We start from the raw sequence: 17,037 nt of genomic DNA, 5'->3' as shown, positions 1-17,037 counted from the left end.
GATATGCTGCACAATAATAATAGCAGATATGCTGTCTGAATGATTAGTAGTGTTTGGTTCTACTTTTGCTGATAACATATATTCTATGAAAAATTATGAGCAGGGGTATTATGTATTTTAGTGGTAACATATGCAAATAAATACAAAAATAAATAACAATTATTTTTTAAAATAAAAATAATAAAACTTAACAGTTTGATATTAAAATTAAAAAAAATCCTACATATTTACATATTTTTTAGTGAATGAATAAATTATATGAATTTCATTTACAAACAAAAATGAAAAATATGAATAAATACTTCTAAAATTAATAAACAAAAAAACATCATCAGTGATGTCGTTCAAGTCTGAAGACGATAAGGTTGGGTTTATGGGATAGTCTCCACAAGCACTTCCAAGTCGATTCAACAATTGTATGAGTGTCAATCAAAGCAACCATTTCCTAGATCGAAAACTTGAACGATTCAATGATTTTGTTGCTATGCGAGACTGAGACATGGGCATTCTCTCACACACATTAGTGCTATACTCTCCTCCTCGACATGGGTTTTTTTTGGGCGACATTTTGGCCACGCGATAACAGTTGTGGCTGCAACGGTGGCCGTTGCGGCCCAGGCGGTTGCAGAGGTAGTGAGGCTCAGAGCAGTAACTATGAGGGTTGTGCAACCATGAAAGAGGAAGGAGAAATCATGGGGTAGTTATGGGATTTTATTAACAAAGGGTATATTTGGGAAGAAAACTGAAATGGTCTCAAAATTGTCCTCTCGAGTACCATTTCCATTTGATAATATTATTGTTTCAGAACTACCTCGATATTGCAGCCCTAAAATGGTTGTTTGGTTGGCACAAGCCATATTTGCTAATTACCAGCATATATGGTTGCCAAAATGGCTTACCAAGCGGGGTTTAAATCGGAGTAAGGGTATGATATCAACGTAATAACACTTATTGTTGCAGTATTCATACTTCAAAAGAAAGAAAGAAAAAAAAAAAAAACCAACAAAATACGGAATTTTCTTCAATATGATACTGGAATCGTTAGATTAGACCAAAAAGCCCAATGCTTGATGCAGACAATCTCCATTACCAAGTTATGAATCCTTCTCTAAATCAAACAGGTTATACTGAATAATCGATTAGATTATATCTCGAGATTAAATCCTTGCTTGTACCTTACAAAGTACGGAATTTTTTATTCCATCATCAAATGCAATGTTTACAAAGGAGTTGAGTGAAATCACAAATTACAATACTACAGAGAAACTGTGGAAGATCAACGCAGATGATCAAAAACCTTTGACCAGTGAAATATGTACGGACCTTAGGAATGGAATACCCTCCTTGGCAAATGACGCGACTAAAGCTCCATCAAAGAGCAGCAAGGACAAATTCAGCAATGCAGTAGCATCTCTGGCTGTGCTTCATATTTCTTTAAACAATGTGCATCGCCCAATGCATAGGAAAGTCATCAACTTTGCATCTGACCAGAAAATAGTATTACCGATCCTCTCTTACGATGACACCTAAACTGTCAAAAGATTTACAAGCATTGCACATTCCGATTCTCAATTGAGGATCACCAGAGACATGCCTATCTTTGTTTGGGCATTGGCAGAGCATGACGATCATTTGGAGCCTTCCTTAGAAAGCCTTTTCTTCATTTTCTTTTTGACAAGCGTATCAAAATCAGCTTCCGACACTACTAAAACCTGGTTCAAGTGTAATTTAACACCACAGTCTTTTACACGCGCATACCTTGGCTTAATCCTCTCTTCCAAACTGTAACCAAAATATTGAGGGAATTTAACTAGTTCTGGTTTTGTATATTCCATGGTCAGAAAGAACTCCCATTTTGGTACCAAATTTCCCGCCAAGCTGAAAGTATAGAGAGCTGCATATCTTGAAGCCATGGTTGCTACTTCCAATGTGCTATATCCCTTCTCCAAGAAAAACTGTGTCACAGGCTTTAAATTGGCCTCAATACTAAGACCAAATGTCTGCGGACATCGGTAAAGCAGAACCGCCACATCAGCTCCCAGTGAAAGGAAATACTCAGCTGTGGGCCGTAACTTCTCCTCCACACTATAACTTATAATGTTTGGGAAGCGTGTTAAAACCTTGCCTATGCTCTCCGGTGAGAGACCCATCTCAGAGAGGAAATCTACTGTTGCCTTAACCTTCTGCCTGCTGTAAGTGAGCAGTGCAGGAAAACGGTATATTACCTTTGCCCATTGACCCTTCTCTACACCCAAGTTTTCTAAAAATGCCATCATGGGTATAAGGTTTTCTGAGAGACTGATACCACATAATTGAGGCCTTTTAATGAGGACAGTGGAGATGTCTGATTTAGGTATCCCAAGATCAAGAAAGAACTCAACAGTTGGTTTTATCTTCCTCTCTAAGCTGTAATAGGCAAAAGCAGGAAATCTTCGTGTAATTCCTTTGATTTGCTCTAGATCCATGCCAAGCTCTATAAGGTATAGAACAAGAGGAGGGAACTCTCCAACTGTGCCTAACTTACTAACCCGAGAAACAGCTTTCAGTTTCTTGGAGTTGAGGGTTGAAGGAGGTGAAGAAACAGGTGAAGGTGATTTTTCTTTAACAGGGGACTCTGAAAAGTTTTCAACCACATCCATCAGAACGTTTCCATGCTCTTTTAGAAGTGATTCAAGGTAGGGGATAAGAGAGTCCCTTATCTCAAGAGTTGTAAGCTCTCTACCTGCAATGTGAAGTAGATTTCATAAGCAACAGCACAAACTTTAGTAAAAATTACACTCCAAAGTAGGGGCAACACAGGGGGAAAAAAAGGTGAAATTTTGCAACCGAACCTACTAGATACCGAGTTTTATGAATATAATGCAGCCTTGAGACAAGATGGTCAATAAAAAGGTCTGACTTGTTGATGGTTCTCGAGGAAACTGCATTGCTCAAACCTTGTTTCTTCAAGAACAAGGTTAAAATAGCCTTGGCTTCTTCTTTTTCTGCTGCTAACAAGGATGGCGGCAACACTCTTGAGCTTAAAGAACCGTCTATTCCCGAATCAGCTGTTATATCATCAGAACACAGTGGGTAATATTGACGGAGAATAAGGGGAAATGTACATGTGCCTCAACATTTTATCTTCCAGAAGGAAATTGGAAATACTACTCTAGAAACCATAGTTGCTAACTTACAATACCGAAAGATTTCATGCAATACTTACACAGCAAAGGCAGATTTTTTGGCGATTACTATGAATGTAACAATGATACCATAAAAACTATGTCGCACTTACAATTCCTACTACCTACGACCTTCGAAAACTCAAGAATTCCCAACCTTTATGTTACTTCTCTCCATTCTTAGAAGCGATGTCTTTCCAAGATAATGAACAAAAATCTATTCCAGCCTATAAAACATCCATATGTATATTGTATTAGAGATATTTATAATTCCTAAAAACAAGTTCTTTACTGCAAAAAAATTTATATGCACGATACGTATGACATCCTTCAGAAATAATATGAATATTGATGCACCCTAGGACACATCATTAAACAATTATGCTAGACACCACTGAATAGAGGACTGTTAAATAAATTGCTTACCACATTTTGTATGGCAAAAGACTACTTTCTTTGCAAATGAAATTCGATTCCTGTGTATAAGAAGATAAAAAAAGTTATACTATAAACTTAACAAGAACAAAAAGCATAAAACTAGATGCCTAAAATACAAGGTTCAAATTATAGATGCCATATCATTGTATGGCGATGTAACTTGGATAACATCCAAACTACATTGTTTCATCACCTAATTTGGCATCTCAAATTCAGACATAAAATTCCTGTTGTCAAAGGATATTTAGAATTTGACATCTCATGCATCTGTATTTAGTGTGCTCAGTTCTTCTACTACGAAATACAGATGCCTGGGTTAGTGTGCTCGGTTCTTCTACTACGAAACATAGATGTCCTGGTTAGTGTGCTCAGTTCTTCTACAACGAAATACAAATGCCCTGGTTGAAGGTGTGAGCAACGGTCATGCTTATAAGATTCAGAAAACATACATACTTAAGCGAATTGAAATTCAAGTTTTGGTTGGACAGGCATCCCTGTCCCTTAGTTCAGTTTTCAATCTAACAAAAAAAGGAGAGATAAAAACAAATCTAAGAACGAGAATATCTAAGAATGAAGTCAAAATGAAGTTATCCTAAGAGTCGAGTCATAGAGGAAAATCGCCAAGATGCTATGGAAAAAGACAATTGATAATTCGACAAACTTAACAAAAGCGAATTTCCACAGAAATTAAAGACAGTTTTCTAAGACGACCATCGTTAAAGTTCATCCGAGAACAAACAATTTATCCCTCTCCCTCTTCATCGCACTATTTATCATTTCCTCTTTTTCCTCTTTTTTTTCTTGGACATGTAATAGGAATCTATTCATAATACTTGGTGGGAAAGGGGGGATTGAGCCTTGCACCTTGTGCAACAAGTATAAGGAGTTGGCTAGCACTAGGCCACAAGCTCCTTTTTTCACTATTTCTTTTGTTGTTTTAATCAACTACCCACCATTTGTATCCTAGACAGTGTTCAACATCGAAAATAAGGTGCATTCTTGCTGCATCAGAATAAACCCCATTTGAAGATGTACAACAAATCCAATGAATTTCCAGTTTTGGTAAATACAAATTTTTGTCAAGTCACAGGTTGCCTCCGAAAATAATGCAAGCATACAAACTGAACCTTGTTATTTGGCACCATTAATGGTCTATTGGTAACATTAATGGTTTATCTATCACCTTCTCATTTCTTCAATCAAAATGATTATGGCATCACCTACTCAGATTCACATTGATCATCTTAATGAAATACAAAATCCTGTAAATCATACTTTTCTTCTTCCATCTAAAGGTCGGCTTAATTACACCTCAAGATTCAATCTTGAATCCCTAATTCCAGCTCAAGCTTATTTGGCCTTACAGTTCAGAGTACTTTACAAAAAAAGAAGAAGAAGAAACGGAGATGAAAGTGAAGAAGAAGTAGTTAGTACCGTGAGAAGGGCAAAACTCCTCCGCTTGAGAAATATGTGAGCTGCGACGAACTGATGGCACTGTAGGATCTCATCATTGCTTTTCAATTTCGCTTTCTGGTTTTCAGAGAATTTTTTGCTTGGTTGGAAATGGCGGTATCCTTTCACAGTCACGTGTAAAATGGGGCTCAGCCAGATAACCTGGAGGAGAGCCAACACGACACCGTTTTTAATAAGACAATGAAGCAAGAAAACGACATCGTTAAGGAACAAAAAAATTAAAAAAACAAAGTAATTAGTTAAGCGAAAACCCCTGCAAAACCCTAGAAGAGAAATATCAAATATGTATCAGTAAGTAGGCCATGAAAATTGAAAGATCCAGACAGCCATGGCTCTATACTTGAGACGTGCGTTATTCTTAAACCGAAACGCATTTCTCCTTGTTCGAGCCTCTTCGTTTCAATCTCGCAATCTCTCTCACATTCTCTGTTATCGCACTCCACGCATCTCTGATTCCCATAAGACAGAAGCTTCTATTCTTCCTACACTTGATTTCATCGGATTTCCTCATCGCGGATTCGCTAAAAAATCAAACCTCAACAAATCAAGTATTTCTTTTTCTCTGTATATACTGGTTATTTGGATTTGTTTTCTTGTGTATATTATCTAGAAATGAGGCTGTTTGTGGTGATTCAGGTTTTGTGCGCGACTAGTTGCGTGGTTTTGGTCTCTGGTTTTTTTTGTTCTTTTTTTGTAATGGGTTTTAGTTCATGTAGTTGTAACTTGTACTATGCTTCAATTGATTAGTTTTTTGTATGGAAATTCCTTTTTCCAAATTGAATTGGATGGTTGGATCTTCGCATCTATCATTGTTTTTTTTTTTTTGGTTTTCATGACTTGGAGGGTTAATGTGCACTACTCAATTTTCTTTCCACTTGGTTTTATTGTGAAGAGGAGAGTTGTTTTCTGTTGACACTTATGCCTTGATGACAAAGATCTGCTAATATGTTGCGTGGTTATTCATTTTACTCATTGTTTGTTTTCCGATTTCGTAGATGACTTGTTAGCTGACCAAACTGCGCCACATGATTTTGGGCCTAACATAAAGGCCACGGCTGTGTCACAAATGGAGGCAGCAGTAGAAGCTTTATCGCGTGAATTAACCAAATTGCGTACTGGAAGGGCTTCTGCAGGTATATTATTGTGAGCAACCTTTATAAAAAACAATCGGGGCAACCTCAATTTAAATAAGATTATTATTGTATTGTGGTTTGCGCCACTGACATGCTCACTTTGTAATCGTCTTGCAGGTATGCTTGATCATATTATTGTGGAAACTGGTGGTCTAAAGATGCAGTTGAATCGGTTAGCTGTAGTCTCAGTCATGGATCCTAAAACATTATCTATAAATCCTTACGATCCCAATGTAATGAACTGTACTCTCTAGACTCATACTTTTATTACTTCCTTACCTTACTATTACGTGCTTATTTATTTGTTTTTGAATGGTAAAAGAAATTTTATTAAGATCACCAACGGGGTTCCCAAATAACAAGATGAAACATCGAGGAATGATAAAGTCTAATACATTACACACTTCATCATCACTTACATTCAACATTTCACTGGACCAAAGGCAAAAAGTGTCCCCCAGTTTCTGCTTTAGAATTTCTTCGGGAGTTTCCTCCCATTCAAAACACTCTTTTGTCGCATACATATGAAATTGTAAACTGCCCTTTGTGTTCTAATTTTGGAAACCTTTCTTTGCTAGGATTTATGTATTTAGTTGGATAAACTCACTGAGCAGGATTTTTGTCTACTATGATCATAAAAGAATGGAGGAAATTTTGTAGCATCATGTCACCATTTTTTGAAATATTATTTGTGAAAATTATCTTTGGTGATTTTTCTTTGTTGTTAACTTTTCCAATAGCGGGCATTGAGTTTATTTTATAGTAGCATCTTAACAATTTCAAAACAACTCCATCCCACTAACCCTTTCCATAATGAAATATGTCAAACTGGTTTTGTAGACCCTGAAAGAGATAGAGAAGGCCATCACATCATCTCCATTAGGTTTAAATCCTAAGGTGGACGGGCAACGGTTGATTGCATCTATTCCTCCGTAAGCACTTGCTACCTTTGAACACGTTATTTTCCATTTGCTTCTCAGGATTAAGTCCCCATCTTGTTGTGGTGGATATTCTTAGACATAAGATGCAAATGGACAATTTTGTTAATTCAAATTCTTTTTGACTGTTTTTTTTAATGGAGGATATCTCTTTTTGACAATATAATGTAAGTATAATCTCTGCTAAGGTTTCGGGATCCCTGTGCATGACTGTTTTGGGATTTTGTCTGATTTTATCATCTTTGTATCTTATTGACTGAGCTTTCCATGCTTTGCATCCAACAGATTAACGAAAGAGCATATGCAGGTAAGTCCATGAATGATTACCTCCACCCCCCCCCCCCCCCACCCCCCCCCCCCCAAAAAAACTTCCCTCCCCAAATTTTAACCTTTTCATATCTGCTGTATAACGGCCAACTATATTCTGTCTTGCAACATGTTGCACCAGGCTATTTGCAAGGTGGTTACCAAGTCTTGTGAAGACGTCAAGCAGAGCATAAGAAGGGCTCGCCAGAAGGTATAGTTGTAAAATGCTTACGTCTATTCATCTGTTATATTGATGGAATAATATTCAAAATTTTGATTTTACAACAAAAATGAAAATTGAGTGCTACAAAACTCATGGTAGTCATGATGGATCCTCCACCGTGAATCTCACGAGATTCGTGTTCAGTGTTCACTAATGCCAGATAACTTGCATCATTTTCTTGTAAAAGCAAAACATCTGGAATTTGACTGTGAGAATCTCTACACTCGTGTCAGTTCTTTAGTTCAAAGCTTTACTGGATTTTTTTCTGCTAGACTGAAAGACCACTATTTATTTCTCTGTTTTGCAGCATTCTTGTTAGCTCATAATAGAGCTGACCACTGACACTATTTTTTTTGATAACCTACACATCAAACTTGTGTTTGTTTGTCCAAGTACATTCGTATATTCTTAGATCTTGTATTTTAAAGCTTATCCATGATTTTGCTATTCAGGCACTTGATACAATAAAAAAGGCAGGCTCGATATTTCCTAAGGATGAGGCCAAGAGATTGGAGAAAGAAGTAAGTCTATCTGCAGCTTAACGAGTTCTCCTGAAACTTATGTTCTTTTGTGTACGAATTGTGACGTTCAATCCTCTTCTAGGTTGATGACTTGACAAAAAAGTTTATTAAGTCAGTGGAGGATATGGGTAAATCGAAGGAAAGGGAAATCACTCAAGGCTGAGTGGCAGTTTGTTGTTGTGTCCTGGTATCATTTGGAATTGATCTACACAACTCGGAAGATTGACTGCTGATAATTTATGAGATAATGTTTTGTACAACTTCTCTGTAGATTTTGGCTAATATTAGCTATTGATTTGGTGTTCAAGCGAGGCTATATACTATGCTCCTTGAAAAAGGCAGCAGATTTTATGGAAAAAGGCATTTTCATACATTATCATGTAGCCTGAACTTAGTGCGTTTCGTTGGAAAAGAACCTACCCTCATCCAGGTATGAGTAGCTTAAAGAAAGGATGCACAAGTTCAGCGCAAGAGAAATCAAAACTGAAAATGGAACAAGGATCGGCGAGTGCCTCTGTAACTACATATGGCGCATCTACCGCTATTGGTGATCAAAACCTTTACAGTGACACTAAGCTGATCAAAATACTTCGAGACGAAGTACTCCCAACTATATACATACTAAAACATGACCTTGCGAGTTCATGTCTCGCTCTATTTGATCTTACCACAAATAGCATCCCTTGTGACAAGTTTAATTCCCCTAACCCACAGTTCAGCTACTTCAAACCCACCTCTACAGACAAAATGCACCTCCTTGTTCTTTGTAGTCAAGACTCGGAATATGCCAGGTTCATCAGTGTCACCCTTGCCAAGCCTGTTTTTCGGAAGGATGGGCTTGGTCCCAACTCTGCCTCAGAGCAAATCACGTTCCTCCGACTTGACTTGCCCCATCGAAGCACCCCAGCACCTCCAATCATTTTGATTTCCTTCACATGCGAACTTCCCTTTCCTCCTTTGGTGTGCTTCTCAATATGAGCACCACCCAAAACCAACTTGCGTGCAATCTCATCTAGTATCACGCATTCTACATCACCTTTTCCAAAGCGGCTCCTAGCAAGTGAGAGGGCAGTTTCGCCTCGGGCATTCTTGAAGTCGCAACAAGCCCCACACGAGATCAAGAGTTCACACATAGACCTATAGCCTTCCTTTGCTGCTAACATGAGCGGAGTGTAGCTATCCCCATCAGGAACATTAACATCATAACCTCTGCTTGTCAACAACTTGACTGCATCCAAGTCACCACGACGTGCTGCACAGTGCAATGCATAGAACCCTCCAGCAATGCGATTCCCCTTTTCGAGGGCATATTCAAGCAAAACCTTCTCAAACAGATCACGATTTTGGTTTCGTTCAGAGAGATGAAGAGCAGTTTCACCTGATTTGTTATGTAGCTTGACATCGGCCCCTGCATACAACAGTAATCGGAAGGCTTCGACATGACCCTTCAAGGCAGTAATCATGACTGGTGAGAAGCCACTATCATCCTGATAATCAAGATTAAGTTCTCCCGATTTTATGAGAACTCTCAAAGCCTCAACATCACCAGCTTGAGCAACAAACATTAGAGTTGAGAAAACAGAAGCATTGCTGGATTTGGGAATTCTTCCCGCCTTAATTGTATCAAGAACTGCACGTTGAAAACCAAGAGACCACTTGTTTGCCCTGGCAACTGAACTTGCACACTGACCAGCTAAATTGACCAAGCCAAAATCAGCCCCAGCCATTGCCAAAACTCTTAGACACTCTTCATGTTTGTATTTTGCACAAACAATCAAAGCTGTTTCACCAGAACTAGTTCTAGAATCAACATCACAACTTGAATCAAGCAGGGAACAAAGGATCGTAGATGAGCCAAGCCGGGCAGCCATGTGAATAGGACGGAATTCAACCTTGCTGGATGTTTTAACAGGAGACTCTACATTGGCACCACAACCCAATAGCACATTGACAGCCTCCATATTGCCGCAAAGAATGGCATGGTGGAGAAGGGTTCTTCCATAGTGAGGTGCATTCGTTGATTGTTGCTGGAGGAGCATGCACAATATACCCCCACTTCCTTCAAAATACTCCACTGCACACCAGGTAATGGCATAAGGCTCAGCCAGTCCAGCACCCACTCGGAACTCTTCACCCGTAGTTGTATCCCATGACCATGCCCCCAGTCTAACTTCAACATCTGTCCTAGCACCAGCCTGTTCACAACATTGGACCAAAATCAGAGTGTAGGACAACATTGGACCAAAATCAGAGTGTCGGCAGACATCATGTAAATAATAATTACTTGAAAAAATAAAATTAAAAAATCATAGAAATATTGTCTTTGTTCAGGAGTTGTCTGCAGCACCATTGTTCTGTTTTTTCTACTCAGAAAAGCTGTCTTTTAAGATTTCAATTTAAGGCATAGAAATGTCTACCATTGGTATGAAATCCACATGTAGAGATCCAACCAATTTAGGTTGTCACTACCATCATGAAATTTATATATGTTGCCAAACAAAGTTTCTCTATAATCAATCATCTATAATCACTTTCAGAAATTCTTATGCTTTACACTTTTGAAAGTCAATTTACACTACCAGAGCTTTCTATATTTCAAATCTTATCTCATTAGCAAAAAATTTATCTTATTAGCAATCATTCAGAAACGTATACTGTCGACAAATCACTCCTCTAGTCGTCTTGTGCATTGTCCTATTTCTTTTCAAGATTCATATGATAATAGAAGTTCAAAAAAACAGTAAGTATAAAGGATTCACCTGCAGCAGCATACGGACAACCGAAACTTGTCTACTGACAATAGCTGCAACAAGTGCAGTACAATCAACATTTGCATGCAGAGATGGCTTAGTGGATTGAAGCAATGGCCTGTCAGTAGCGTTTGTGTCAACTCCACACTGCCATTAAGAAAGAACCATAGTGATTGCATGTTAAAAGAGCATCATGAAAAATTATCCATTTTGACTTGTACACAACTCCCTACAGAAAGAAAACAAATAAATTCATTTAAATATTCAGCAGACACTTCATATAACTACAGTGTGGATTATATATCTTATTTTTCGGAAAGGTACAGCAGTTTTAGATATCTCTTTCAAGTTGAACAAATGAAAGGATACTCCATGCTGTCATAATGTTTTAATACAATAATCGCCTGGTAAAAGAGAGAGGAAAAATGAAGAACCAAAAGGCCACAAAGAAAACCAAGTTGAATATACACCCAGTTATATTGGTCAAGCTAGAACTAGGAGTTAAAAACCTGGGAGCAAAGCATACCAACAGAGTAGCTAAAACTATTCAGTGATAGAAGCAAAAGAATCATGCCATGTTTATCTCAACAATGAGGATGTAAAGCGCTCATAAATTAGCAATAATAGTAGTTTACCTTCACCAGAGTGTCCACCACATCCTTAAAACCTCTGCAGCATGCTGTTACAAGAGTGTGCACAGCAACATGGGGTCGAATCAGATCAGAGCCCATGAGAAGTTCAACCAGCCTTGCTCTCCCATGACAACTTGCCTCCAATAGAGCTTCCTCACAAGCTGGCCGAGATGCCCCAGCTTTCAGTAAGATCTCCAAAATCTCTAGTTGGCCCTCCCTAACTGCTGCTGTTGTTGCAAAGCCCCTAAAAAGCTTATGATTCACATCAGCTCCAATGCTCTGTCATCGTTAAAAATAAAATTTAAAAAAAAAAAAAAACAAAGTGTTAGCAAGATGGATCTATGATGAAGAATTTCATAAGACAACAACATTTCTTGTCCATTTCTCTCCAGAGTATGTACCTAAGCCTCTTCATTGTACACAGAAAACCATGCCCATTCAGTAACAAAACAGGGAACAAGATTGATGCAATAGACAATAACATTCACCTCAAGCATAGATTCAAGTCGTTAAAAACTAATGATGAGGGATGATCAATTGTGTGTGCTGTATTTTAAAATTTATGCCTGACGGCTAACCATTGGTCAAGATTATAAGTCTGTGTGGAGCTGTAATGAATCATCAAATAGGCCAGAGCAAGTCTGTGATCATTTCCCTAACCAGCACTGGTGGCCATAATATTGTGTTTGGACAGCGAGAAATGCAACAAGAATAGCAATATCATAAAACAGCTCAACTCTTTGAAGGATGATTAAAGAAATAGTTGTCCTCAGGACCTCAGGTTTTGTCTAATCCAGTTTGTCTGCTGGGAGTTGTAGCAGCTATGAATTAAGTTGTGTTGCAGAAAGGAAAATTTCTCACTGCTTTACAAAATATATTTTGTCCTGATTTTGCAAAAGTATAGATAAAAAAAGGTAGAAAGTATTCAGCTCAGTATGAATCACCAAATTCCGATACATAAATCACTCAAAAATAGCAAATCGCGTTTGAAACGCTTAAGAGACAATAAAATGAACAATCTGAGTGAAAAGGACTTAAATCACAAATCCAATCAAAAAAATAGTGTAAGAGAATCAGAGCAAGAAACATCGTCTAGTTCTTCAAATCGAGCATAAAATGCTCCGAACTCAGGTTGAATATCAAGGACGTGAAAAAAGTCCAATAGATTTCGACTTCAATCAACAAATCCAGTAGAAGAGAGAAGTATCTAAACTGTTCAAGACTTCAAAATCCCGCAGAAAATGTTTCAAAATCGCAACAAAGTGACAATGCAAATAAAACAGTTCAAATCTCGACAAAGAAAATAACTAAAGAGATTCATTGGCATCACCAGCAACTTCTTCACGAGAGCCACATTTCCACCGTGAACGGCGAGAAACAAAGCAGTAACGTCTGTTTTGAACTCTTCATACTCAACTCGGACTACACTCGCCGATTCGTCCCGTAGAACCACCTCGCTCTTCCTGGTTTTCAAGCAAACAGCACCAACAAAGTTCACGTCGAGGAACGGATCCGCAACGCACTCCATTGCCGATGTAAGATCGCCGGAAAGGCAAGCTTCTAGAAGTCTCTGAGAGACCTCGGCCTCGCAGTCCACCGGAACCACCTGCTTGCCAGAGAAAACCGTCATTTTCTCCACCGGCGCAACTGTTAAGTCCGGGCCCTGCCAAAACTGTCGCTACAATGCAACTTCAGTTCAGGTATAGTATAGCATGCGTATATATCCTCCACCTGTTTGGCTTTCGAGATTCGTTTCTCTGGAAAGAAAGAGAAAGAGAGAGAGAGAGAGAAGAAACTCGAAAGAAGTGAGCGCCAGAAACAAACACAGAGAGGGAAGCTACTGCAGGTTGCATTGTTTATTTATTGTGTTTGGCTTAACTTTTAACCTGGGGATATTAACCGTGGTTAAAATTTGTCATAAAATATTCAATGTCAAGGATGTGAGGTTGGGGTCCAGTGAGAGATTGTTTGTTAGAGTGTCACACAATGTGCGGCACTGATGGCCCCACCCTAAAAGAGATACGGGCTCCAATTAACATTCACTAAAAGGATCGAATTCAAAATCAGGGTGTATTCTACCATTGACTTTTTGCTTGTAATGAAATACTCAAAGGTGTCAAGTGTGTAGTGTTGTCTTATCCTGTTTGGGTTGTAGTTTCAAAAAAAATGAAAAGCTCGTGTGCCGAGTGTGTGTGATGTGTGTTGACACTGTGTCTACCACGGAGTGTCTACCACAGAATGTTCCACATCGGTTGTGTGAGTCAATCCTTTGCAGTTGATAAGTTCCTTCTATCACTTGACTTTTTACTTGTGATGAAATACTCATAGGTGTCAAGTGTATAACATTATCTTATCCTGTTTGGGTTGTAGTTAAAAAAAAAAAAATCAGGGCCACAAATGAGATGCACCTTTAATCAAAGGTTGTTCAAGAAATTAAAATGATCCTTTTTTTTTTGAATATAGGGGATGGGGTTTGGGAGTCTCGAACTCTAAACCTTTATGAGAAAGAAATTAAAATGGTGTTGATTAAAACAATTACATGATAATTACATGTCCGGTTCTGAAAAAATCGAATTCACTATATGCAAAGAGGGTAGTCTCCAATCTCAATCCTAATCGGTTAGTTTAATCTTGACTTTTTTTTTATTGTTTGGTTCAAAAAAAGCATGAAAGAGTATAAATTTAAATTTGATAAATTACAAAAAAAAAAAAAAGGACATGTGAAGCACAAAAATAAGATAACAACAAATTATCTCAATCATCGAGAAAAAAAAAACTTTAAAATAGAGCGATACAATAATCTTTGCTCTAAAGCAATGTTATAATTGATATCTCTTGGAGTAGCAATAAACAGACATGTATAACCTTATCCACAATGGAAATTGAGTTCGTGGCATATTCAACAACAATACAAGAGGCCATTTGACTTGAAAGGTTTTTGGATCATTTGGGAGTTAATGAGAATGTTGCGGACCCAATATTGGTTAATTGTGATTACCAAGCAACAATTGCATGCACAAATAATCTCAAATATCACATTAAAACTAAACATATAGTTGCACGAAAAGAGGTGAACATTCAGTACATATCTACACATAAGATAGTTGCAGATCCAATGACGAAACCTATATCTAGAGATATTTTCCTTTAACATGTTAAATCTATAGAATTACGTAGAATGTAATGTATTGATATTTTATTTTTCCTAAATGTTAACATGTTAATGATAAATTTGTCATTTATGCCTAATGAGTTTTATTAAACATATATACGTGAAAAAAAATAATAATATGTATATTTCTATTTGAAAAAGGTATGTCAGACAAATAAATGATTAGCTCACTCATATGGATAATCGCATCTATTACGTCGTAGTGAATGGAGATGAGATAATTTTAAGCTTATTATCTATGTGATAATGCAAAACTCAAAACTTGAAATATATTTGTCAACTTAACAAAAAGTTAAGATGATCTCACACGATATTTGTACCCGAAAGTGAAAGAACCCATAATTCACTATATATGTTTTTGATGCCAGATGCGAGTTCTGAGAAATTTTAAAGGAGTATATATGTGAACTCAAGTTAGTCATTTGAGTATGTATGAACTATCATCTATACGGTATTCAATTCACAGTTGATGGCATATGCTCCATGGGAAAGGAGAAAATATCGTAACACGTATTTCATATTATGTGTGCATTATTTGATCAATAAGGGTCATGAAAGTATTGATCTCAACTTTTCGAACATGTGAGACTGTTGAGGATAGTTTACCTCAACAAGTACCCTTACGACTTCTATTTGTTTCTCAAGATTTTAGTCAGTGCTTGCTATCTTAGAATGTTATCAATGATCATGTGAGATTCGATCTAATGAAATATTTCTAGAAAAGAAAATTGACTAAAGATTAAGAGATTCAAGAAAAGAAGAAAGATCCTTTTTGGCCGTATTTTATTGTATTCAGAGGTCGACCAATTATAATTATTCTTATTGATCAATCATATTTGTGAATACAAACAGAATAATTGAGAGATCGGAAAATGTATAAATATGACTAAATGACATAGGGTGTTGCATACTAAATATACTCTTTATATATGTCCAAGTATTCGAGCAGCTATATATTGCTAACAAATGTATAGCAATGAGCTTTCGAAGTATGCTGGTCCAATGGATTATTTGCGAGTATGAATCTTATAGTGAAAGAAGAGACGTTTATGAGCCCATCATGAGCGAGTGGGAGATGTTAGTATATTATTCTATATTGAAGGGCACACAAGATAGGTCAAAACCCCTCCAATGAAGTTACAATTGTCCATGGGAATTATCAACCCCATAAGCATACAGTTTGTGTGCACTCTAATAAGAAGAACGAAAATAGACAAAAGAACTCTCCAAAGGGCTCTCTCTCACATGAAAGATTGTACTTAATCTGTGGGCACCAAGATACACTCCATATATGTGATGTATCCTTGATTAGAATACATTTGATCATGGGAAGTTGTCAAATATTGAACTTTTTTCGTTTTTGATGCTTAGATCATCTTACATTCTTCAATTCAAGCAAAGCCATAAGAAAAAGAGTGTCAAAAGGTCCTCCATGGGTATGGAGAACCTCATATGCTTAAGTCAAAGAGAGAGAGTATTTAGAATAAGAAATGAGAAAGCGAGAGTTCATGTGATAACGGATGTCCCTCTAAATTCTTCCTTAGCCCATTTTATATTCTTTTTTTATAACACTTTGTCCACAATGCTTTAATTTCTTGTAACGTGATTTCATAGAACGTATGACATTCCTTGATTTCAGGGTTGTAGTATAATGCCGACCTTTAGAGTATATTTGGATTGAGGGATTTGAAAGGAAGAGAAAGGAAGAGAAATAGAGTTTCCTTCCAATTCCCTTGTTTGGATAGTTTATTAAAAATTAAGGGGAGGGATTTGAGGGGATTTGGGAGAAAGATTTCATTAAATTTTTGTTAAAATTCTTTCTCTCCAAAATGGAGTCATTTGGAGAGAATAAATTACTAATTAAGTCATTTGTAAGTTAAATATCTATTTTACCATTGTACATAATATTTTAACATAAAAATAAGGATAAATTAGTAAATTAAACAAATTTTCTTTCCTTCTTTTTTTTATCTATCCAAACATGGGAGAGAAATATAGTCCCCCTTCCCCTCCCTTCTCTCCCCCTCCCCTCCCTTCTCTTCCCCAAAAGAAGGGAAAGAGAGCTTCCTTCCAATTCTCTTGTTTGGATAGTTTAGAAAAAAATTAAGGGAAGGGATTTGGAAGGAATTGGAGGGAAGATTTTACTAAATTTTTGTCAAAATGGAGTCATTTGGAGGGAATGGATTACTTATCAAGTTGTTTATATGTTAAAAACTTATTTTACCCATTGTACATAACACTCTAACATAAAAAATAAGGATAAATTAGTAAATTAAACTAATTTTCT

At 37.2% G+C, this 17,037-nt stretch overlaps 3 protein-coding genes across 4 annotated transcripts; 1 reads left to right on the top strand and 2 right to left on the bottom strand.

Moving 5' to 3' along the window:
* Positions 1–1,122: 1,122 nt before the first annotated feature.
* LOC120009412 (transcription termination factor MTERF5, chloroplastic) lies at positions 1,123–5,193 on the bottom strand. 2 transcript variants are annotated; one of them, XM_038860006.1, is made up of 4 exons: positions 5,037–5,193; positions 3,591–3,640; positions 2,832–3,047; positions 1,123–2,722 (listed from the first exon to the last, which is right to left on the bottom strand). In XM_038860006.1, the coding sequence occupies exons 1-4, from the start codon at positions 5,111–5,113 to the stop codon at positions 1,629–1,631; spliced, it is 1,437 nt and encodes a 478-aa protein (XP_038715934.1). In that variant the 5' UTR covers positions 5,114–5,193; the 3' UTR covers positions 1,123–1,628. The 2 variants fall into 2 exon arrangements, with proteins under 2 accessions (XP_038715934.1, XP_038715935.1); XM_038860007.1 differs by lacking the exon at positions 5,037–5,193 and having other exon boundaries at positions 2,843–3,047.
* A 140-nt stretch (positions 5,194–5,333) lies between these two features.
* LOC120009413 (ribosome-recycling factor) lies at positions 5,334–8,569 on the top strand. Its single transcript, XM_038860008.1, has 8 exons — positions 5,334–5,623; positions 6,071–6,208; positions 6,326–6,441; positions 7,049–7,140; positions 7,432–7,453; positions 7,595–7,663; positions 8,128–8,196; positions 8,279–8,569. The coding sequence occupies exons 1-8, from the start codon at positions 5,404–5,406 to the stop codon at positions 8,357–8,359; spliced, it is 807 nt and encodes a 268-aa protein (XP_038715936.1). The 5' UTR covers positions 5,334–5,403; the 3' UTR covers positions 8,360–8,569.
* A 95-nt stretch (positions 8,570–8,664) lies between these two features.
* Positions 8,665–13,388, bottom strand: LOC120009411 (ankyrin-3). Its single transcript, XM_038860005.1, is given in 5 exon segments — positions 8,665–9,023; positions 9,026–10,391; positions 10,956–11,093; positions 11,582–11,857; positions 12,909–13,388. Coding segments are annotated over 5 exon segments (2,253 nt in total). The 5' UTR covers positions 13,209–13,388; the 3' UTR covers positions 8,665–8,850.
* Positions 13,389–17,037: the final 3,649 nt, after the last annotated feature.

The sequence above is a fragment of the Tripterygium wilfordii genome, chromosome 11 (assembly GCF_013401445.1).
Source record: "Tripterygium wilfordii isolate XIE 37 chromosome 11, ASM1340144v1, whole genome shotgun sequence".
NCBI classification, from domain to species: domain Eukaryota; kingdom Viridiplantae; phylum Streptophyta; class Magnoliopsida; order Celastrales; family Celastraceae; genus Tripterygium; species Tripterygium wilfordii.
The sequence above is the reverse complement of the archived record's forward strand: the minus strand, read 5'-3'. Positions and strand labels throughout refer to the sequence as shown.